Source organism: Neolamprologus multifasciatus, chromosome 13 (assembly GCF_963576455.1).
Source record: "Neolamprologus multifasciatus chromosome 13, fNeoMul1.2, whole genome shotgun sequence".
Lineage (NCBI taxonomy): Eukaryota > Metazoa > Chordata > Actinopteri > Cichliformes > Cichlidae > Neolamprologus > Neolamprologus multifasciatus.
Window position 1 is genome coordinate 18094825 of NC_140451.1, and position 22065 is coordinate 18116889.

Below are 22065 nucleotides of genomic sequence, written 5' to 3' on the forward strand. Positions count from 1 at the left end.
AGAGACCTGCTTTACTCAAATATTCATAGTCCTATGAGAGCTGTGTAACACTCTCACTAGCACACACCCCCCAATGAAAGTATTGGCACATAGGGAGGGAAACCTGTCTAGTCTAGTTTAATTAGTCTGATATGCAATCATGCATCATAAATTATAATGAAAGGATGCCGCGCTCAGCAGCGAGTTTTATTTTTTAACCTAAGCAAACCCCCATTTCCTTTTTCCTTTTCTTCTTTTATGTCTCTTTTTCGTCTCTGTCGGCCTTGGAGGTCCCTCTGATTTGGCCCCGCTAATAGGGGGTCTGCTCTTCCTGTTCAGTTTTACCAGTCAGGGAGGGACCTCCATTTCGCCACCCAGTCACACCATCTCTAGCACACACAAACATTTCAATTATAGCGTCAGTGGTTACATTTGAACACATGAATAGGCGCACATTGTAAGGAACGTGTGAATCCTTTTGAGCTTGCTGGAAATCTGCATACGGCGTTTTTTACGGTTGGGCTTGATGTTTTGGTTCCTAACCCTCCTGTTATAACTGAAATTTTTCATGTCTATGAATAAACCTTGCTGCCCTCAAAAAACATGCCCACCAACATTTACTTGAAAACTGAAAAAGGGTTTATCAACAAAACACCTCGAGGCTAAAAATTTCCATACAGCTAAATTTATCCCCAATCTTCCCAAAAATGACTCAAGAAATAAATAAACAGGTTTCAGACCTGCAAACCAATAGTACACATGTGGGAGAAACCTAAACCCAAATCAGGACCGAGCATGAAGTGTTTAAAAGCCATAAACTCAAAATTTTCCCTTTCTTCTGGATCTACACTGATGAGTTAAAGCTTTATGCTTTCTACACCATGATGATAGGTTAGACTATAGTAACATACTCCTGGGCAAGGGTGGTATGGCGCATTCTCATCAGTCACGTTCACCATGGCTATGGTAGGGCTGGGACTATTTTAGACTTGGTGGTTTGTGGCCATCTCAACAAGGAAATATCTACCCTGTGGTATAGGGAGCTTCTTTAAGACACTTGAAACTGGGATGTTTGAAACTATTCTGGATCCAGAGTCCTTCCTGTTGGCTACATTTACATTTCACCCTAAACTTGTGTAACATCGTGAGGGTACAGTTGTGTGAAACACCTTCAGCCTATCAGAGTGTACAAAATATAAAGGGACAAAAAAAAAGAAAACTAAAATACTAGCTAAAATAATGAAAATAGGATTGTGGATATATACAAAGTCAATTTTGTCTAAAGTATTAAACCATGTGTCTTGAAAATGATGACACTGTGGGTGTTGGTGACAAATTTCTGAAATATTTACCTGGAGATTAATTTGTCTATGAAGCACACAATGTTTTATCTCAGAGCTTATTCAGCAGTGCTTCAGACTATTCATTCACAGTTATACAAAAATGTCAACCAAGAGAAATCAAGTACAAAGGGAGCCTAGTTTCACAGGAACAGCTTTATATATGTGTGTGTGTGTGTATATATATATATATATATATATATATATATATATATATATATATATATATATATATATATATTGTACAGACACATAGGTCCCATTCAAATGAACCAGCTTTACATTTTGTAAGTTTTGTACCAAAGAATGAAACCCAGACAGAAATGTACAGAGGAGGGAGGCAGGGAGGAATATAGGGAGGAGGGAAGAAAGGAGGATTGAGGAAAGCCTTTAGTAGGCACACTCCTTCACTCAGTCACTCTCCCCTTGTAAGTGACACCCACCACTACATTTGCTGTCTGCAAGGTGAGTGATCCTTCATCTTACCTTCTCATTATTATTATTATTATTATTGTTATTGTTATTGTTATTATTTCCATGTTTACAGGCTTCTCACTTGTTAATTTCATTTTAATTCAGGCACATCTGACATCAAGTGTAACAGGTGTTTTAAGAGATAAAACTTTGGCACAGGTTCTTTTACTCTGTTAGAATTTCTTTAACATAAAGTGGATACTTTTTATGTCTTCTAGCTTTGGATTTACAGAAGTTTAAACATTCTTAACTGCATTTTTGTACGTTTTTAATATCCACTAAACATTTTTTTTGTCTTTAATGCTTTCCTGTGGCCGTCAGTGATTTAGTGTTTCACTTTTTGCCCCCACTGTGCTGTTGTTTGGCTTTGACACTTGTCAACTTCCAGTTTAAACCTGCCACATGTTTCTGTCTGGTTAGTTAGCCTTAGGGAATGTTTACTTACGTGAACTGTCATACAGAAAGTGCATCTCTAATTATACGCCTGTGTCTGACATGAGTGCAAAGTACTCGTTTTATGTACTCTGGCTTCCATTGCACCACTATAAGATTTATGCGACGACTAAAATCAAAATGTGGAACGCCAAAACAAGTCCGGTTCTATCTCTGATTGTCAGCAGATAAGTTACCACTGCAATGTTAACTGTGTCTGAGCCTAATTAATTTCTTGATGTAATATCAGAGAGGAACACACTAGTAGCATAAACTACCTAGTAGACACACTGGTAGAGTAAACTACCTGAAAGATTTTGTCCAGAGGATGTCACCGTTGGTCTGTTTAATATCCAGGCCTCTCGTGCTATCGTCTGGTTGGCTGTGACTTATGTTTAAGAAAATTACTCAGTACCCTAAAGGCAGTAATACCCTAGTATTTTTTTTGTTGAAGAGGCTTAAATATTGGTATTTTACTAATTTTAAGATGAACTTCAGACAGTTGATAAGGACTGGCCCTTGACTTTATACTTGCTGGCAATCCAGTTAAATTGTTTCACGGCATAGTTCGAATGGCAATTTATGAAAAGTTGAACAAAATAAATAACGTTTTTCAATTTTTATCTACAGACCTCATCTTCTGAGTCAGTAATGGCCTGCAGTCTATCGTTCAGCCTCTTCCTCCTTGTGCTCCTGTCCCTTTCCTGTCCCGCTCGCGCCGAACCTCGGAGGACTACAGCGTCTCAGCGCAGAGTGTCTCGCGCACCAGCTCTCAAGGTCCGCTTGGCAGGCACCTTCGCGCGACAAGCGCACGAAGGGCGCGTGGAGGTGTTGCACAACAGCACTTGGGGGACCGTCTGCGACGATGAGGTGGATATCAAGCTCGCCAACGTCGTGTGCCGTGAGCTTGGGTTCGAAGGTGGCTTAACGTGGGCTCACAGCGCACAGTATGGAGAAGGAACGGGTGAGAGCACTCCCTGTATGAAGTTACCGTGGAGTCTTCTTTGGCAGTCAGAATTTTTTTTTTTACTCTCAGTTTAGTCTTGTCAGGAAAATCCAAATTATATGTTGGGGGGGGGGGGGGGGGGGGGCTCTGACTGGGTTTGAAATTTTGACAGTTAGTATTACACAGACAATTTAGTGTCTATGCCAGCAAACTTACTGTCATACTTCATTAATTGTTTCAACAATGTAATATTATTTTCAACTTTTTATTAGGGCAAATACAAAATGAACCAACCACATGGCAGGAACATGGTGCTTTTAGACATGTAGACATAGTCAGGAAGATTCGGGAAGAAATGTGATTTAAGTAGTTTTGAACGTGGCATGATAACTGGTCTGAGTATTTCACTGCTAATCTACTGGAATTTATCCATATTACCATCTTTGGGTTTTACAGATAATGGTCCAAAAATGTAAAATGTTCAATGAACAATAGTTCTCTGGATAAAAATGTCTTGCTGACACCAGAGGTTAGAAGACAATAACCAGATTATTTATACCTGTACAACTGAGGTATGCAGAAGAGCATCTCTCAATGCTCAACATGCCAAATTATGAAGCAGATGGGCTAATGTAGCAGAAGGCCACACCAGGTGCCTCTCCTGTCAGCTAAGAAAAGGAGACCGAGGCTACATTTTGCACACGCTCACCAAAATTGGAAAACTAAGATTGAAGACGTGTGTACTAGTTTGACAAGTCTCCATTTCTGCTGCGAAGTTCACATATTGGTGGTTGTAAAACTGAAATAGAGAACATTAAAGTAAGGCTCCGCCCTGTCTTGTATCAACAATTTATGCTGATGGTGGTGCAATGGACATATTTACCTGGAATACTTTGTACCAATTGAATATCACTGAAAAGGCACAGCCTACTTGAATATGGTTGCCAACCAAGTCTATCCCTTTATAACCACAGTGTGTCTATCTCCTGATGCCTGTACTCAGCATGATAATCTGCTATATTTCAAAGCTCTTTCTTGAATGGGACAGTGAGTTCAGTGTACTCGAATGCCCTCCACACCTCACCAGATCCCAATCCAACAGAGTACCACTGGTATGTGGTTGAACAAGAGATTCTGACAAAGGATGCACAGCCGACAAATCTGCAGCAGCTGTATGATGCTATCATGTCAATATGGACCAAAATCTTTGGAAAATATTTCCAGCACTTTGTAGAAACTATGCCACTAAGAATTAAGACTGTTTTTAGGGAAAAAGTCAGTCCAACCTGGTGCTAGCAAGGAAGAATAGAATGGAGAGCAAAGGTGTACAAAGTAACTGGTGGGTATAGCTTAACAATTAAGATTTATTGGAGTGGCAGCCAGCCACTAACCTGTCTACTCCAAAACTTCCACAGTACAGTGTGCTTGGCTCACAACTGTATGGCTTCATGAAAAGGCAGCCAATTAAGACATTCAAAATAACTAACATCATAAAGTGACAAAGATAACTCGTTGTGGGATTGGAATCTACATCTCGTTAAGGTTGCCTGGCAGGCCAGCAGAGCAAATATATGGGCCGAAAAAGGGCATTTGTTTTAGAATAATGACAGCATTTGCTTGCCAGAGTTGTGCAACACTTGCCATGGTTTATGGACATTCTTTACTGCTGCTTTTAAATCCAAATTAAAGAGTTGAGTGGATTCGGGGAGCAGGATCTACAGCAGTCTTCCTTGTAAAATACTATGTATCTACTGCTAAACACGCCACTAAGGTACAACCCTAAATCAGTGTAGCACTAAAAATCAAGGGTTAGGTATTTAAGAAGTGATTCTGGCTGATGTTTAGATGCATCGGCCAGTCTGTTACTTAATCAATGAAAATCAGAGCGAATCAAGTTTTGCATCGTTTATTCTTTTTCAAGGCCCAATATGGATGGATAATGTACGCTGTGACGGCTCAGAGAAGTCCTTGAAGGACTGCAAACACAACGGTTGGGGAGTGAATGACTGCAAACACTCTGAAGATTTGGGGGTTGTGTGCACCCCTGAACGTAGGGCGGTGAGTCAGCCAGCCAGCAGAGCCCACACCACTGCTCCAAGGCCTAATGGTAATACTGCACCTCAATGGCAGGGGCTTGTGGACACCCGCGGGCAACCAGGGTATGGATATTATGGAAATGGACATCCATATGAGGTTCCCAGGTTCCAAAGACCCCATCATCATCACCACCACTATCAGGTACAACAGTTAATGTTTGGCTAATTACTGCATTATTTGTAGAAAAATATGTGACAGTAGTGACATTTGTATTCCTTAAGAGGCAAAGTAAGGTGCAAATTGAGGAGGTCCGTCTTCGCCCCATCCTCATGTCTACAAAGAAGAAGAGCCTTATGACAGAGGGTGTGGTGGAAGTGAAGCATGCTGGGAGATGGAGACAAGTTTGCGACAAGGGCTGGAGTCTCAATAGCAGCCGGGTTGTGTGTGGGATGCTTGGCTTTCCAGAGGCTACTCAGCACAATGTGAGAACATATAAGTACGTATGAATCTTTCTCACTAGCTGCACTGACAGCAATACAATCCACTTTTATGAGGCCAGGTCATTAGATTGCAAAACACTGGGCTGTTGACTGTAGTTCAGAAGGGCAACATGCTATGCCATTCATCTGACTGTTAAATGACTACAAACACATTGTGAAGAATGGATTAAAAAAAAACAAACAAAAAAAACAAAGCAGCAGCAGCACTGCAGTTAGAGGTCTTGCTTTGGGCTTATCTTCCTCCCCCAGCCACCGCTTTCCCATGTCCCTCAACCCCCCACCCCCACCTCTTCTTTCCTCAGCCTCAGGATGATGATAAAGGGGATCCCTTACTCCTCTCTACTGCCCTTTCTCTACTCCTCTCTCTAGGCAAATCACCTCTGCACACCTCATTGCCTCTCACTCCCTTTCTCCTTCTGATACCATCTTCAGCCTGCAGCTCACAGACAAACAGCTCTACTTTAACTTTTAGATTCCAATGCAGAGGTGCAATATCACTGCTGATTGTGCTCTTAACTGTCCCATCGATACTATGTGTGAGACAGAGGTCGCTTTTGGAGAGCAGGATGATGGTATGTGTAGAGTGACTTGTCTTTCTGGCAGGAGAATCTCTGTGGGCTTAAGCAAGCCATGCTTTTCTTTACTTTTACATGCCACCACAGAAAAAGCATGTGTGACTTGCTGGCAGTGTGCCAATTACCTTTTTTTATGTTTTCCACCACTGAAAGTTTGGTACATCTACAAAAAACAATGCCTCTTTTAGTGCATTACTTTAGAAGCATGGAAACCTCTGCATTCATTTGTGTTTAATTTCATTCAAGTAATGGTACAAGAACACTTTATAAATACAGCTCACACTAAAACTAGGAAAATATCACAGAGCTCTGAAAATAACTTCTAAAAGGATAAGTAAAAAACACAGTGCTGTTGTCTCACAGCAAGTAGGGATAGGAATGAATCCACTGGCCAGCTGGGGCCTCCCTGTCTGGAGTTTGCATGTTGTGCCTGCATAGACTTCGGTTACTCTGGCAGTCCAAAAGCCATAGGTGTGAATGTGAATGGTTGTCTGGCCTGTGTGTTTGTTAGCTCTGCGATACACTGGAACTCTCTCCTGTGTGTACTTCGCTCTATGGCAGCTGGGAAATGGAGTTGTTGTTGAGAAAATGGATGCGGGCTGGGGATTGTGTTTCTTTATTACTGAGAAACAGAAAAGAACAACTTCTCAATGTGTTCTTTGCTACTTTTTATGTCATGACAGTGCTTAAGCTTTTCATTTTACTCAGTTTGATTGTTCAGTCAATGAAAGAAAAAAAAAACACAGACAAATGAAGATAGTTGTTGCAGTTTTATGTTAGTTTGGCAGATACAGTTTTTAAGCCAGGTAACAAAGTACAAGACGGGTGCACAGGCATGAATAATGAATGGTGTTGACCTCATCTCATTGACTTTTAACATGAAGGAATTTAACTTAAAAACCATCCTTAAAATATGGTTAAGGTTCAGTATAAGCATGTGCTTACGGCAATTGTCCCAGTGAGCATGCATCTTTTGCCCCTTTGGCCCGCATCCTCTTTGTTGGAAAAAAAACCCCAAACCCTCAGCAGTGGTTTTTGGGACTCTTTACATTGTAAACCACGGGAGGACCACACATTAGCAGAGGATTATTGTGGAAGATGGATCCAGGTGGATCTTGCTTGTGGAAACCTGCCATCTATAGATGATTCCCAGTTTAGCTGTTCCGTCCCTCTACTGGCTCAAGTTACTCTGACTCAACTGGTGACAGACCGCAAAATCTGCTGTAGGTACTACAATCCTCATGCTTCTGAAATGCTGTAACTGTTAAAGGGAAGTTGATTTGTTTTATAGACTTTTCTGAGTTTTTATTGACTTGACAAACTATTGGAGTGCAGCCACTCTGAAAGTATTTCTGCATTGCCCTTGAATTATGCCATCTCTGTTGAACTTGTGTGTTATTGGGAACACAGTGAAGCTATAACCTGATTCTACTGTTGGAGGAGGCGATCATATGGCATCATATCTTCAGTAATAAAAGTCCCTCCGAATAAGCTGTTGTTTAACAGCTGAGCCCGACTCTGTACACGGTCTGTACAGGATCATTTATTAGAGCACAGCTTCACCGCATTGCAGGTGTGGTGCTTTTCATGCATCTACTTGATTTTCTTATGCAGTATAGATTCACAGTACAGGTACAAAACACTGTGAAAATGAGTAGTACAGGTTCTTGTTTAGGGGAATTAGATGGATAGATTTGTATAGTTCGAATAGAGGTGATTTGGCTGCTTACCAGGAAGATTGATAAGCCAGTGGAGGACAGGGCTGTTATAGCTTGAAGGGCTTTTATTGACATCTTCAGGGGAATATGCTCACTGTCTTTTTTAATGTTGTTTTTAAATCCTCTAAGGTCAAGTAAAAGGAACTTAACTTAAATAACAGGACTTGTCCTGCTCTTTTTGCATCTGACCAAAGCCACAACAAAGTGCACAATACTGTTTATCTTAATGTTCAGCAAAAAGTACTGTAAGCCAATATCTTGAATTCTTTTATTGCATGTATAAATTATAAGGCTCTGTCATGGAAGTGGCTGTGATACATCTGGGTTTGTCTTTCTTGGGTATGACCAGGGGTTTTGCTAAAGCCTCAGGCACTATATTATTCTCAACCATGATGATGTGTTTGTTTCCAAATCTGTACCTGTTTTCTGTCTCCACAGAAGCATGTTTGTTCCCTCTTTAACATGTGTTTTTGACTTCAGGCTGTTTCAGATACATTTGCTGGAATGCCTTTGTTCCAAGTCACATAAGCAAGTTGTTTAACAGACTTGGTTTCTAAAATCTGAATGTGTTAAATGTGAGGTTACAAAATAACAACCAGAAGAATACAGCAAAAATGTTCATTCTGTTTCAGACTGGGATTAGGGGTAAATGTAAGGTTGCACTTTTGACTTGACTTAAATTGCCACTTTGTACTCTAATTACAATCACGATAGCCAGAAGAGTCATAGAAAAACAATTTGGTAATTTGGTTGTTAAGCGTTCATGTAACATCTTTCACTTTCCAAAAAAAAAGCATAGGCTTGTACTGCATGGTTTGAACAAAGCCAAGCTTTCTTGCCAAGTTTTTCTGTCCATTCTTAGAAATTCCAGACCCTGCCATGACTCTTCCTGTGTCACTTGGATGAAATTCTGAAGATGCTATAATTACAAGTTGGTCAGGACCAAAGCTCTCCAGGGATTCTGCTGAGGGTGAAAAACACCCCCAATTATAGCTGTGTGTGAGAGAGAGTTAGACGGAGATGGCGAGGATGGAGGCAGAGAGTAACAAGAGAAGAGCGGATGGAGAGAAAGACAGAGAGCAGCAGTCAGACGAGCCAGATTTTCGCTTGCTCGTGTGAAATATAGCCAATTACAGCTGCAGTTTGCAGCGCTGCCTGCTGTGTCAGCAGCTGTCTGTCTTCCTCTGTCACCGTAGTGATTTGGGGACTTAACTGGGGACTTTATGTTTAATTATGTTTCAGTTAAAATTTTCTTATGACGAACGTATCATTTTCAGGCTTTTGGGTGACATTTTCTTTGACCAAATTTGGTTTTCCTATCTGATGTCTGTATGATCTTCTTCAGTGCTCTTCCCTCTAATTTATTTTCCCATCTTTTTATTTCTGTGTGCATGCCAGTGGCTATTTTGTGGCTTGGAACAGACTGTGAAAGGTGGTTTTTAAAAAGGACTTGAATCATAGGCATTTTTATCACTTCACTTGGGCCTAGCAACTGTTTCACAAGCAAGATTTTCTACCATAGCCACTCAAAGTAGGTTAAAAATGTTCTTTAATTTCTCATATTGGTTTATATAATTCTCTTTATATTATTTATTTTTTAATTATAATAATTGCATCCATCTCTATTCTGTGTAATTCTACTTGAAATCTTTTTTTCACTTTTCTTTGGTGTCTACTTTAAGGTAGATCTTTGCTGAAAAAATGGATGTAAGCAAGTCTGATTATTATTATTATTATTATTTTTTTGCCAATACTGGTTTTTAAAATTTATCTGAGGTAAAACAAAATGTCATTTATATATAATTCTGTTGTAACGTAGCATCAGAAGATGTAGAAATGACCTAATATCACTGCTGAGCAGTGTAAAGCTGATAAAACCCAAACAGTGATGTAATGCATGTCTTTTTTAACAAGCAGGTGTAGACTCCCTATCATTAGCTTCTGTTCTTTTCCACAACATGTGCTGGACACACTATTTGGCTGATGAATGCTGTTGAGGTGAAAAACAAGTGAATACTGGGGTTGTCTATTCAGATAGCTCAGATATACTTTCATACAGCTCCTATCCCCTCATATTTTAGTTACATTGCATTATTTCTTTTTATATATTTAATGTATTCATGGCTTTCATTGTGCTTGATTTTAGCATGGCAAACAGTGCTGTAATTCCGTTAAATAAAATACCCAAAGGTATCATTTATAGTCTAAGTAGTAGTCCTGTTGGCTTCTGAAGAGGGTAAATGGTTAGCTGATTTGTCTGTGGTGAGGTCACAAACAAGTCACAGACATGTTTGCCTCATGTGAAAATGAGTCTGCTCCTCGCTGTCTATCTTATGGTACTATAAAGCCACATGGTAGACACATTTAAAATGTTTTACAAGTGTAATTCAAGAGACTGTAAAGTTTAAGTGTTAAATTTTAATGCAATGAGCCAGTTCCCAGTTACAGTAAGATGCATGACAATATATAGGGCTTTATTTTAAGCTATGCACATTAGTTAAAACAATGCCTTCATGGGGTTTTGTTTGATATATTTTTCATGTAGTTATGTATCAGGGCAGTGCTATTTATGCAACTGATCTTTTACAGATGTTTGTTTTTGCATTTATGCTTCAAATGGGCCATAGAAAAGGACTAGTTTAAGATTTGAGATATATCTGTGAATTTCAAAACGCATGTTGAATGATTCCTGAAATAAAAACATGTTATTAATACTGAAATACTTTTTGAAGGATTGTTTATATTTTTAGGTCTCATTGTCTACTTACTACTTATAGCTTTAGGAAACAAGTTATTATGCGATTCTGGAAAGTGTAAAATCAGCAGCCCATGACTTTACTCAAACATCAGCATAACATCATGTCACAGGAATGCCCTGAGTTTCATGTCCGAAATAAAAATATTGACCTGCCTTAACTTTCATACAGATATCCCTAGATCTTCGATGTGTTTGTTTCTGTAAATGGGAGCACCACTCAAATCAGAACTGGAGTGTTTTTCAGTTTCTTCAGTGTGTGACTATAACCCCCCCCCCCCCCCCCCCCCCCCCAAATATATATTGATATTGATACTGTTTGTGTGTATTGCCACTGTACAGGGTGGTTTGATGAAAGCCAGTACATGCTGGAGCCCAACAAATAGGTCTTTTTTTCCCGACTGAAGAATATTAATCTTACTTTAATAATAACTTAAGCCACTTGTCCAGACTTATAAAATAAAAATGTCACTGTGATTGTGCCATGTATATCCTTGAGTGTTTTGGTGTAATTGATGTGAATGTTGGTAATGGTGGATGCAGTTTGCAGTGGTTGGAGGATGTCCTGGTATGATCTGTTTGGCATGTGTGCACTGTGTGTCTGCCAAGAGAACAGACGGCTTTCCTTTCCACCGCTCTCTCAATTCAGCCAGCCTAGTTGAAACATAAATCTCTGTTTCGATCTTACAGTTCTTGGACATTCAGCGTCGGGTAGTGCCAGAGGTTTTATTTGTATATTGTGCTTGGTCAAAGCCTGTTTTTTAAGAAATGTTCTTCTTCACAGACACTGGATGGCATGCTTTCCCTCCCCCTAGTGTGGTTTTGAAGATTAACAGCATAGATCAGAATATCTAATTTTTGTTTTGTTTTTTTTGTTATTTCTTTAATCTCTTTATAGCTCACATCTTGGCGTCATTGCGTAAATCTCAGCGAAGCAGCATTGCTTATTCCGAAAGTCAGAAAGTCTGGGTTAGTTTATTTAATGTAAAAGTGTGTAATTTAGATAAAAATTACCCTGAACATTTTTGTTGAACACATATTTATGTTGGTGGGTACAGAACATACTATTACACAGGCTCTAAACATAAACAGAGTACACTTGGTAAATAGCAAACAGCCCACATTCAGGAAAGAAATACATCATACTGAATATATACAGAGAGATGGAAAGTGAGGTTCCTGAAAAAGGACAAGGATTGTACTAAACTGTACTAGTCATTACTATCAATATATCTAACTTTACACTCACCACAAAGCCACATGCTAAATTTGTTCCTGATTTATGTGCAGAAGTTATATATGCAGCTGCATGGTTCATTTCAAGTAACCCAGTAAGGCTACTTTTCTAGTAAAAAGGAAGTTGGTGTTTTAAGTGTTTGCTACTGCTCTCTGTGCTGAAAACACTTTTATGTGATTGGATTAGATAGAAACAAAAACCAGCAGATGATATTCAAATTGGTCCAGGTGTGTGTGAGTGTTTGTGTTTGCAACCTCAGAAAACAGACAGTCCTGATCATGTCTGTTTCTGTTCTGTTCTTTTACAGGAAAATATGGGATACCAAGGTTGAAGATCCTTCAACAAGGTAATAAAAATGACCCTTTTCACCCTTTGTTTCTTATCTACAAATGTGCAATTTTATAACAACATTCCTGTATTAATTATACAGGAATTACTACTACTTAATATCATTAAGAAACGCTAACAAATTAAAACCAAATTGTTAGTATCTTTAAGAATATGTTACCTACAATTTACTTTCTGTTCTTTGCAGACTGAGTCTCATGGCAAAAAAGAAAGGATTTTGGGTAGAGAAAGTTCATTGTATAGGCACTGAGAACAGTCTCTCAGAGTGCCATGCTCAGCTGTCAATCCCCCGTAGTCCTACCCCTTGTAAAAATGGGAGACATGCAGTGGTTAAGTGTGTACCAGGACCTCAGTTTGCTCGCATCTCTTCAGGAAGACCTCAAGCGCCCTATCCAGTTGTGGTAAGGTTAAGAATTTGTATCTACATTTGCACAATCATGTAGTTTTCTTAGTAAACTGATTTTTATTCTCCCTTTTTTGCCGTATACAGCCTGTTCGTCTCAAGGTGGGCCCCAGACTGGGAGAGGGGCGTGTGGAGGTGCTCCGTGATGGAAAATGGGGGACTATCGTAGATCACTTGTGGGACAGAACAGCAGCCAGTGTTGTGTGCAGGGAACTGGGCTTTGGTACTGCCAAAGATGCGCTGCATGGAGCCTTTATGGGTCAAGGTAAGACTAAAAATTGCTGTTGCCCAAAGCACAGACTTTTATTAAACATTCTGGAAAACTCCATATTTAATGAAGTCATTCTGCCTGTATAATTTGGATGCTTGAATGTGTTTATCATGCGTCATGGTATTCCAGAGAAGACAGGGAGACTTTTCAGCCTTTTGCTTATCTTTTGTTTACCATAGACGCCGCACCCGTCTGCTCTGACTGATCAGATAATGTGTGGGCATGTGTGTTTGTCTGTCTGTCTGTGTATGTTGCCTTGTGAAGCTGCAAATGTGTTGATTGCAGTATCTCCAGCTGTGATTATGTGAGTCTTGTGCCAGGACTTCCAGCTGCCCAAACAGCATATGCATGTGTGTGTAGACAAACACTCACTCACAAAATGAAATACTATAAGCCATAGTAGTTTATATTGGCATTTGATACTAAAGCCAGAGACATAATCTTGCTAGATTCAAGCAAGCTTTTCATTCACTTACTGAGAGCTGTGGTCTTTTTGCTTTAATTTCAAATGTCCAGCTTTGATGACACACACAGACGCAGTCAGTACCCAGCTGCACCAGTGGTGACCCCACCCTTACGAGATGTGAGAACAGCTTCCCCATGCCACATGGTAGGGAGTAGTCTCTAATCTTGCTGATGGAGATTAAATGTGGGATGATGTTCTACTGGTCTAGCTGTTCAGTTGATCACAAAAAGCATATTTTTATGTGTTTTATGTGTCCCTTTTACCCGATTACCTCTTGAACTGGCATTTGTGTTACCTTAAAGAACTAAAATCAGCATTTTTTGGCTTTCGTCAGATTCAGTTGCATTAATTTGCATACACATTGTTTTCTGGTTTTAATCAGTTATTTGGCCAGGCTTCAAAGTCATATGTCTAGAATACACAGAGGTGTATAATTTGTCAGTTTTCTATCTCGGTGGAGTTTCGTTTATTTAACCACAATGTTACAATGTTTTTTACTGGGATTCACTTCACCTGGTTCTTCTATTGCACGCATACACAAACACACAGGTAGAGAGAAACTATTGCAATCATAACTGACAGAAAAACACAGTAGCTGAAAACCTTTAATTAGGTTTAAAAAATAAATATGCCTCAGAATTGTTAGATGTATTCTTCTTACATTTGTTATATTTTACTTCTGTGAGTTGGTTTCTATAATTGGTGATTCACTCATACACTTGCAACCCTGTTTTTTTGTGGCTATGCATTGACCAGAGCAGAAAGCTTTACGATGAGATATTATCTTGACCTTCAGATTTGCTCTTCTAGAGACGTAAATAGGTGGACATTTTATTCTAGAGGCCGCACAGTGCATTGCACTGGCATTTCATCAGCAAAGTATTATAACTACTTTGCCTCTAGACTTTTAAAAAATTTAAAAAAATGCAAATACAAAATGTCAGTTAACCACCTCACTTAAGTTAGTTACAATCAAAGAATACTGCTTTATGTGGATAACGTTAGAGCACTGATAATATAATGTCACTGATTTCTTTAAACTCTGAAGTCATTTGAAAATAGCAGAAGTGATACACGATAGTATAGTACAATTACACTCCGCTGTCCACTATATTAACCTCAAATAAAGTATATCCAATATGTACCAGGCTGCTACAGACAAACCATACTTCTTTTATATGCATCAGACCAGCTGGCTGTGCCTTGTTTAGCTCACTTGGCGGTTTTAGAACAATAGCAGTGATATGATCTGCTAAGAGTGAATTTGGAAAGCGTCATGCTGCCAGTCCTAAAGTACTCAATATTCAAAGCTCTCTCAGATTCAGCTTGTCATTTTTACTACCTGATTTCCCTGGTGCTCAGAGGACATATGCATACTGGGCTAAATGTCATTTGAAAAGGCCTAATTAGACTCGTAGATGGAATAAACTCTCACAGGAGCAGCACATCAATGTAAATTTGTGTAAAAAGTGTTTACATTTTCCAACTTGCCTATACCTATACATCTTTAACGCACACACAAAAAAATTCCTCATCATTTCTGTCGTATCTTTTTGCCAGCAGGACCCCACAGAAGAGCATGACTTTATTTATGATGATCAAATGTGATAATGTGATAAAGGCTGTGGTCGAGTTGACTGGTTGATTACAGAGTGCAGTGCACCAGTCAGATGTTCTGCCTCTGAATGTGGCCTCCCTTATCAGATTTGTTGAAACGCTTGCTTGCACGTATTAAATGGCCTTTATAGTATACAGACATAGAATATCCCAGCTGGATTAGTGAAATGCCATCTTCTAACTAACCTTGAAATCCAGATATCAACATAAATATAAAAAATAATACATGCCGATCTCGGTGCAAGTTTGCTTGTGCCATTTAATTTCAAATAAGCAAGCAAATCTGTGCAGAAATTTAAATGACAGTTGCATTTTACAGGGGAAAAAAGTCTTTTGGCAGGGAGAGAGAGAGAGACATTCCATGGAAAGAAAAACATTACACACATTTAACTGTTCCTAAAATTGAGTTTAATTTCAGAGAGGACAAGAACAGGGTTTCCCTTGTAACCACTAACCAACTATTTGCGCTATTCTCAACAAGAATGTAACTGATATTATGCTCTTTCCATCCTCAAAAGTCAATTTTCTAATCTCTTCAAATGATCTTTGGCATATCCCAGTCATAATTACATATCAACCTTGCTCTTTCTTGTATAGACTAAATTTAAGATACCACATTTATATTATGTCTCATTATTGCTCTCATAGATGTATCCACTCTACAACCTAGATATTTTATGCTTGTGTTCATGTTTTAATTATTCAGCAGAATATAAGAGAAGAAAGGTTCTCTTCAGACTCCACCCGCAAACTCTTTAACTCCCATCATCATTACATTTATCATCATCATCATCATCATCAGTGAGTTAAATTACAGGGACAATGTTTCTATTTCCTTTCTTAACCAACATTGTTATTTTTACTGTGTAATTTTACCCGTGAAGTACGTACATATCCAGCCATTTTGATGCAATAGGGGAGATTAGGACTTGGTCTCATTTAACCTAAGCACTGCTGCTGTAAAAACTGTGACAGCTCAGCTGATTCTGGTGTAGAAAAGTAGTAATTCTGATTTGTTGTTAGAGCTTGATCAGTCATGTGACTGTGTTGTTAATAATTAATACATACAATCAATAATGAATTTACAGTTGTGTGTGTTTAAGTTTGTGTATGTGTGTGTGCTGGCACACAAATGTGTCTTTTGAGGATGCAGTATTTTTGTTACTTGTTGGCTCTAATGATGAAGGTGATGATGGTGCCTGTTGTTGCACAACTTTATCTTAAATTTAGATGATTAGAGCTCTTTAGTCTGATTATAATTGATGATCCTTAACCATTTTTATTTCCCCTCTTACACTTGGTGCCGTACACCCAGTGTATAATGTTTGTGTACTATAGTCTACACAGTGGAAACACAATGAGTTTAGTAACACTCTCAGTGGTTGTGTGTATTTGTGTGGATGCAGAGTGCATGTGGCTTTCCTGGAATTTATTTTAAGCTTTTGTGGATTTCCCAAACTAAGGCTTAAATAGATCTTGTCAGTGTTCGTTTTGCTTTAAATTGGCCCCCTGTGTTTGTCTTCATATGTTAAACAGTGGGATTTTGGCTCTAGTTTGTGGCATTTGCCATGCAGATAGAGGTCGAAGTGGTTTAGATATCTCCTTTTTTTTTTTCCATATGAACCCACGCATGGTGACCAGTATGGAAGAAGGCCTACAATCTACCAAAACCAACACAGAGACGTATTTGGTTGGGCTGCAATCTGGTCCCAACTATCTTCTTTTACGCCCTTTTTCTTGGTTTTGTTTTTCCCATAGTTTGTGTGGTTTGGTCGTGTTTATTTCAATGCTACTTCATTTCTCAGTTTACAGTTTGTGCTTTGTGTTTTAGGAAAACACAGAAGCCATAGTTTGTTGATATCCTGTCATCGTTATCACACCAGCTATTTCCCTAAGAACTTTTGCATTTTCCTATGTTGTTTAAAGATTATCTGGGTTTAAATAGCAACCAAATCCTTGTCTGAATCCTTTATAATGCTGACATAGCTTTTACTTTTTTGCTCACCCAAGGTGGTGGACTACACACAATGTAGTAGTCGTTGTTGTTCCTAAATCAAAAGAATGGTGGTAATGAGGTGTGACAGATGCCCAAAGTAGATGTTGGTTGTGCTGCTGCTTGGCTTGCAGAAGCATTTTGTCATGACTGATAGGAACTTTTCATTGTTGGTTTGATGCTAACATAGAGGAAGGTTTTTCATATGAAAGGAATAGTGAGCCTCGGTTTTATGTGTTTGCACTCTTTTGCATGACAGAGTCTCGTAATGCCATTGCCTCTGTGGTGGGTGGCCTCAGACAGTCACAATGGATATTGCCCTTCAGTTATGCCCATGCTTTTTGGGTTTTCATTTGTTCCCACTTTTGTGATGCATCATTTTTTTAATCTAATAAATCTCCTCCTTTCTATGCAGGTACAGGGCCCATCCATATGAACAATGTTCAGTGTACTGGGCTGGAACACTCTATTCTAGACTGCTACTTCCAGGAAGTCCAACCATGGACATTCAAACACAGCCAGGATGCCTCAGTACGCTGCAACGTTCCTAAAACAGGCACAGAAAAGACGGTATGAAATCTACACCATCACAGTTCATGAGCTTATGAGCTTTCACTTATAGCACATCATCCACTTAATTCTTTTAATTCAATGGATTTCAAGGTGCGGCTTGCTGGTGGTAGAGTCCCATCAGAAGGCCGTATAGAGGTGTTGATGGAGGTTGGGGGTCGTAAACGCTGGGGCTCTGTCTGTAGTGAGAACTGGGGCATAACCGAGGCCATGGTGGTATGCAGACAGCTGGGCCTGGGCTTTGCTGCCAGTGCTCATCAGGTAACTATCCAGGTGACAAACATAACAGGTTATTTTGGTCTCTTTTTATAGTGCAACCAACTTTTGCCAAAGTATTGTCATCAGTATCTGAAATGTTCTAAAAGGACAACGAAGCACTCCCACTTCTAACCCAATTAGTTTAATTTTGAAAATGTCAGAGTAAAGTGGTCAGAGCCATCTTTCCTCTAAGATTTATCAAAATCTAATCTGCAGTGTCTTAAGGTATTGATGAGAAATAAATGAACACGTAGAGACCAATCCATAGTCACAGCCCCTTCATTAACTTCAACAATGACTGGGAAATGATGACTATGATACTATTTATTGATAGAAAACTCTACACCCTTCCTTTGACAGGAGACCTGGTACTGGCCTGGCGACCCCAGTGTCAGCGATGTGATTCTCAGCGGAACTCACTGCGTTGGGACAGAGCTTTCAATTCAACAGTGTCGTCGTAACAATCATATCCATTGTCCTCGTGGAGGTGGAGCAAAGGCTGCTGGGGTCAGCTGTTCTGACAGTAAGTTGCAGTTTTTACCTGTAGTCTTCCCTTCTCGTTCAGTTTGAATCTTAAGATAATCTGTTACACCTGCTTCAGCGGCGCCTGACCTTGTTGTGGATGCCCAGCTGGTCCAGGAGACAGCCTACCTGGAAGACCGTCCTCTCCATCTTCTGACCTGTGCCAATGAAGAGAACTGTCTGTCATCATCTGCTGCCAGGATGAACTGGCCTTATGGCCACCGACGCCTGCTGAGGTTCTCCTCCCGCATCATGAATTTGGGTCGTTCTGATTTCAGACCCAAAGCATCGAAAGAGAGCTGGACATGGCACCAGTGTCACAGGTATATTATCCCTGAAAACAGGTAAAGAGAAGTGTAAAATTGCTTTACTGTTTAGGAGTGTGGGTTGACGGAGTGGAAAAAACCTTTTAAATACTGATGTAGGATGTTGTGGGTGCCCTTATGGTCACTCTGAGTGTTTTGGGTTTTCACGAGCTGTCAGAAATATTCAGGCAAAAGCATGTTCTTTATTCCACATATGGATGTGGAGTAATGCCCCTTACACACTGAGTAATTAAAGGTATATTTATTTTAATTGCATTCAATTGCAACCAGGGAAAAAAAACATACTGATGTGTGATCTCATTCCCGTGGACACGGCAGGAAGCATGCAATATGGCCAATAGACATAAGCGCCTTTGTCCGTCACTAGGTCTCAGTTTCTTTTCAGTAGGAACAGAGCACTTTCAAACCTGTCAGGATAAGCGAAGAGGGTGGCATACTGTGCTGACTGGGTGAGATGTCCCAAATCAAGAACCCTTCTACAGCGCGTGTTCATGGAAATGATGGTTGCAATCGTCTGGCTACCACAGATTAGGTGTAATACAAAGGACTGTGCAGCCTACGTGCAGTCAAGTCCGCCTCAGTTTATTACAACATATCAGAGCTATGGATGTGCGTTTCAAAGCCTGCCATTCATTTAGAATGAATAAACATTTCAATCAAGCCAAAACTAAAATAAGCTTCTGTGAGAGGTGTTATGGTGACACCCTCTCTCATGTTCAAGCAGTGAGGTCATAAGGATATAAGCCATAGGGAGCTAGTGTTCAGTAAGTGTAAATGCACAAACTCAGACATGCAGACACACACATACACGCTCTCACCTGGACTTTCCCATCTGTCGTCACAGGCACTACCACAGCATTGAGGTGTTCACGCATTACGACCTGCTGACTCTGAATGGCACGAGGGTTGCAGAGGGACACAAGGCCAGTTTCTGTCTGGAGGACACATATTGCCCTGATGGTAATTTTCAGCACAATTCAGCCCTCCTTCCAAAAAACCCATAATGTTTCCCATTAGTGACAGAAAATTAATATCAATATTTCAGCTACAGCTATTCAGATTTTTACTTTGTGGTTAATGTATTAGATCGCCGCTGTTGTTGTTTGTTCACTCTCCATTTACTTGTTATATCATGGATGAAATAGCTCATATGAAAAAGCCCATTGTTCATACAGTATGCAGTCCAGCACAATTCAGAAAGCTAAAGGCTCTTAAAAATAACAGGGAGTGCCAAGCATTAAATGAGCTTTGATGTTGTGATTGATAATGTTGCTGATATGTATTTTAGGCCTCCAGAAACGCTTTTCCTGTTATAACATGGGTGATCAAGGCATCTCTGTGGGCTGCTGGGATACATATCGCCATGATATCGACTGTCAGTGGGTTGACGTGACTGATGTACGGCCAGGAGACTACATATTCCAGGTCAGAAGTTTATATTTGTCACATTTTCTTTTTCCAATGTGGGAAATTTTTATTGCCAGAAAAATGAAATATAAGTAACTTTGTTTTTCAGAAAACACTTTAAAGTAAAGGGAAATAGGCTTATTCTGTTAGAAAAGAAGGTCTGTTTGGTTAAATTGCAACTACTGTCACCACAAACTGCAGCCTTCTAAGTTATCTCAACAACTTTCTTGTGACTGGTGGAGAATTAATCTGCTGAAAGATCTGCATATAACAATGATATTTTTACACATATACTTTTGTTCTGATTAAACAAACATGATACTGCATAATATGCCCTTTAATGAGCTTCTGTTTTCAAAGCTAAGCTAAGTGATTGTTGGCTACATTATGTATGGCATACATTTAGAGTACTGTGCACAAATCTTAATCAACCTTCATTTCATAAACTTATTTTGCAAAGTGGCCTTGAGCAATAGTTCTCTAGCCTTTCTGAAAGTCTTTTTCTTTGGACTTTGAGTGCTTTTTCCACTCACTTTCAGGTGATTATATCTTTAGGCACTTTGTCTCTAGCAGGCTGTTTCAAAAGCACATATATGTTCCAATGTCATTTGTTGAATCTATGTAAAATGCCAATGATAGCAAAATGCCACAGACATAAAATAATATTTTGCACAAACAAGGTGATTCCTAAAAAAATATTAGCTGAAAACTTGATCCACCATGCAGTACCATCTGGAAAGCATCTGATTGGAAACAGCTTCATTTTTCAGCATGGCAATGATCTCAAACACACTGCCAATGCAGTAAAAGTATACCTGGATAGAAAAACACATGATGGAACAGATCTCAGACCTCAAAATGATCAAAATAGTGTGAGATCATCTGTACAGTTAATGGAACAAAAGGCAGCTACCCTGCAAAGATTAACTTTGAATGTCTTTCAAGAAGCCTGGAGAACAGAGACTACTTAAAGAAATGATAAGAAAGCTTGCCTAAGAGAATTCAGGCTGTGTTGAAGAATAAAGGTGCTCATACCAAACATTGTACAACCTATGCTTTTACTTTGTATGCTTTATTTTGGACACTTTAATACGTTGCTGCACCTATTTCCCATTTTCCTTTTTTTTTTTTTTTTTTTTTTTTTTTTTTTTTTTTCTTTTTTTTGCCTGTCCCGTTTGGTTCTTTTGCCATCAGAATTATTGTCTAAAGGCGAAGAAAGATGCCCAACGGATTTTCTTTACCAAATTGACCATCCCAGCTTTGCCGTAATGGTCCATTTGATTCACCTTTTATTCTTTATTTTATTTTCACTTGCTGAATACGGGACAGACTTGACTGGGGGAAAGAAAAGGGAGAAAGAAAGAGGGGAAGAAAAACAGTTGAGAAGAGGGACGGGGGAGAAGGGCAAAAAACAAAAACCAACAGAATAAGCAGAAGAAAAAAAAAAAAAAAAAAAATACATATATCGATCACCTGAATCACCTGTTGAGAAAGAAAAAGAAAACAAGCAGAAGAAAACGAGAGTAATACAATAAACCACATCACAATGATATATGGGAATATGACAGTAAATACTAAATATTAAACATTATTGTGCAGCACGTAAGATCGACAGCACAGTGTGCATTGAGGTAGGAGCCAAAAAGGGTGTAGTTTGTGTGTGTGATCACCCGTGTGTACACCTGTGAGCATGGACGCGCTTGTTTTCTTAAAAGGTTCCCTCATGTAATGATCTGCTAGAGGGTGTGGGGGGCCACTGCCCCGTCCTCCAGGGCATGAAGCAGGTATGGAGGAGATCAAAACCCCAGACATCCAGAGGCCCCCAGAACACAAGAGACCAAGGAAGACCAACAGAGGGGCAGCCGCGCCACTGTCCCAGAAAGAGCTGAGG

The 22065-nt window shown here is 39.6% G+C and overlaps 1 protein-coding gene across 1 annotated transcript in view; it reads left to right on the plus strand.

The window, feature by feature from the left end:
• Window positions 1-1681: 1681 nt before the first annotated feature.
• loxl4 (lysyl oxidase-like 4) overlaps window positions 1682-22065 on the plus strand; it is a 29704-nt gene continuing 9320 nt past the window's right edge. Inside the window, exons 1-13 of the mRNA XM_085182995.1 lie at window positions 1682-1784; window positions 2856-3189; window positions 5093-5409; window positions 5490-5704; window positions 12301-12339; window positions 12529-12742; window positions 12832-13009; window positions 17507-17661; window positions 17755-17922; window positions 18280-18442; window positions 18521-18764; window positions 19612-19727; window positions 20056-20192. Coding sequence (XP_085039121.1) covers window positions 2877-3189; window positions 5093-5409; window positions 5490-5704; window positions 12301-12339; window positions 12529-12742; window positions 12832-13009; window positions 17507-17661; window positions 17755-17922; window positions 18280-18442; window positions 18521-18764; window positions 19612-19727; window positions 20056-20192 — 2259 coding nt within the window. The 5' untranslated portion in view covers window positions 1682-1784; window positions 2856-2876. The remainder of the gene's footprint in view (window positions 1785-2855; window positions 3190-5092; window positions 5410-5489; window positions 5705-12300; window positions 12340-12528; window positions 12743-12831; window positions 13010-17506; window positions 17662-17754; window positions 17923-18279; window positions 18443-18520; window positions 18765-19611; window positions 19728-20055; window positions 20193-22065) is intronic.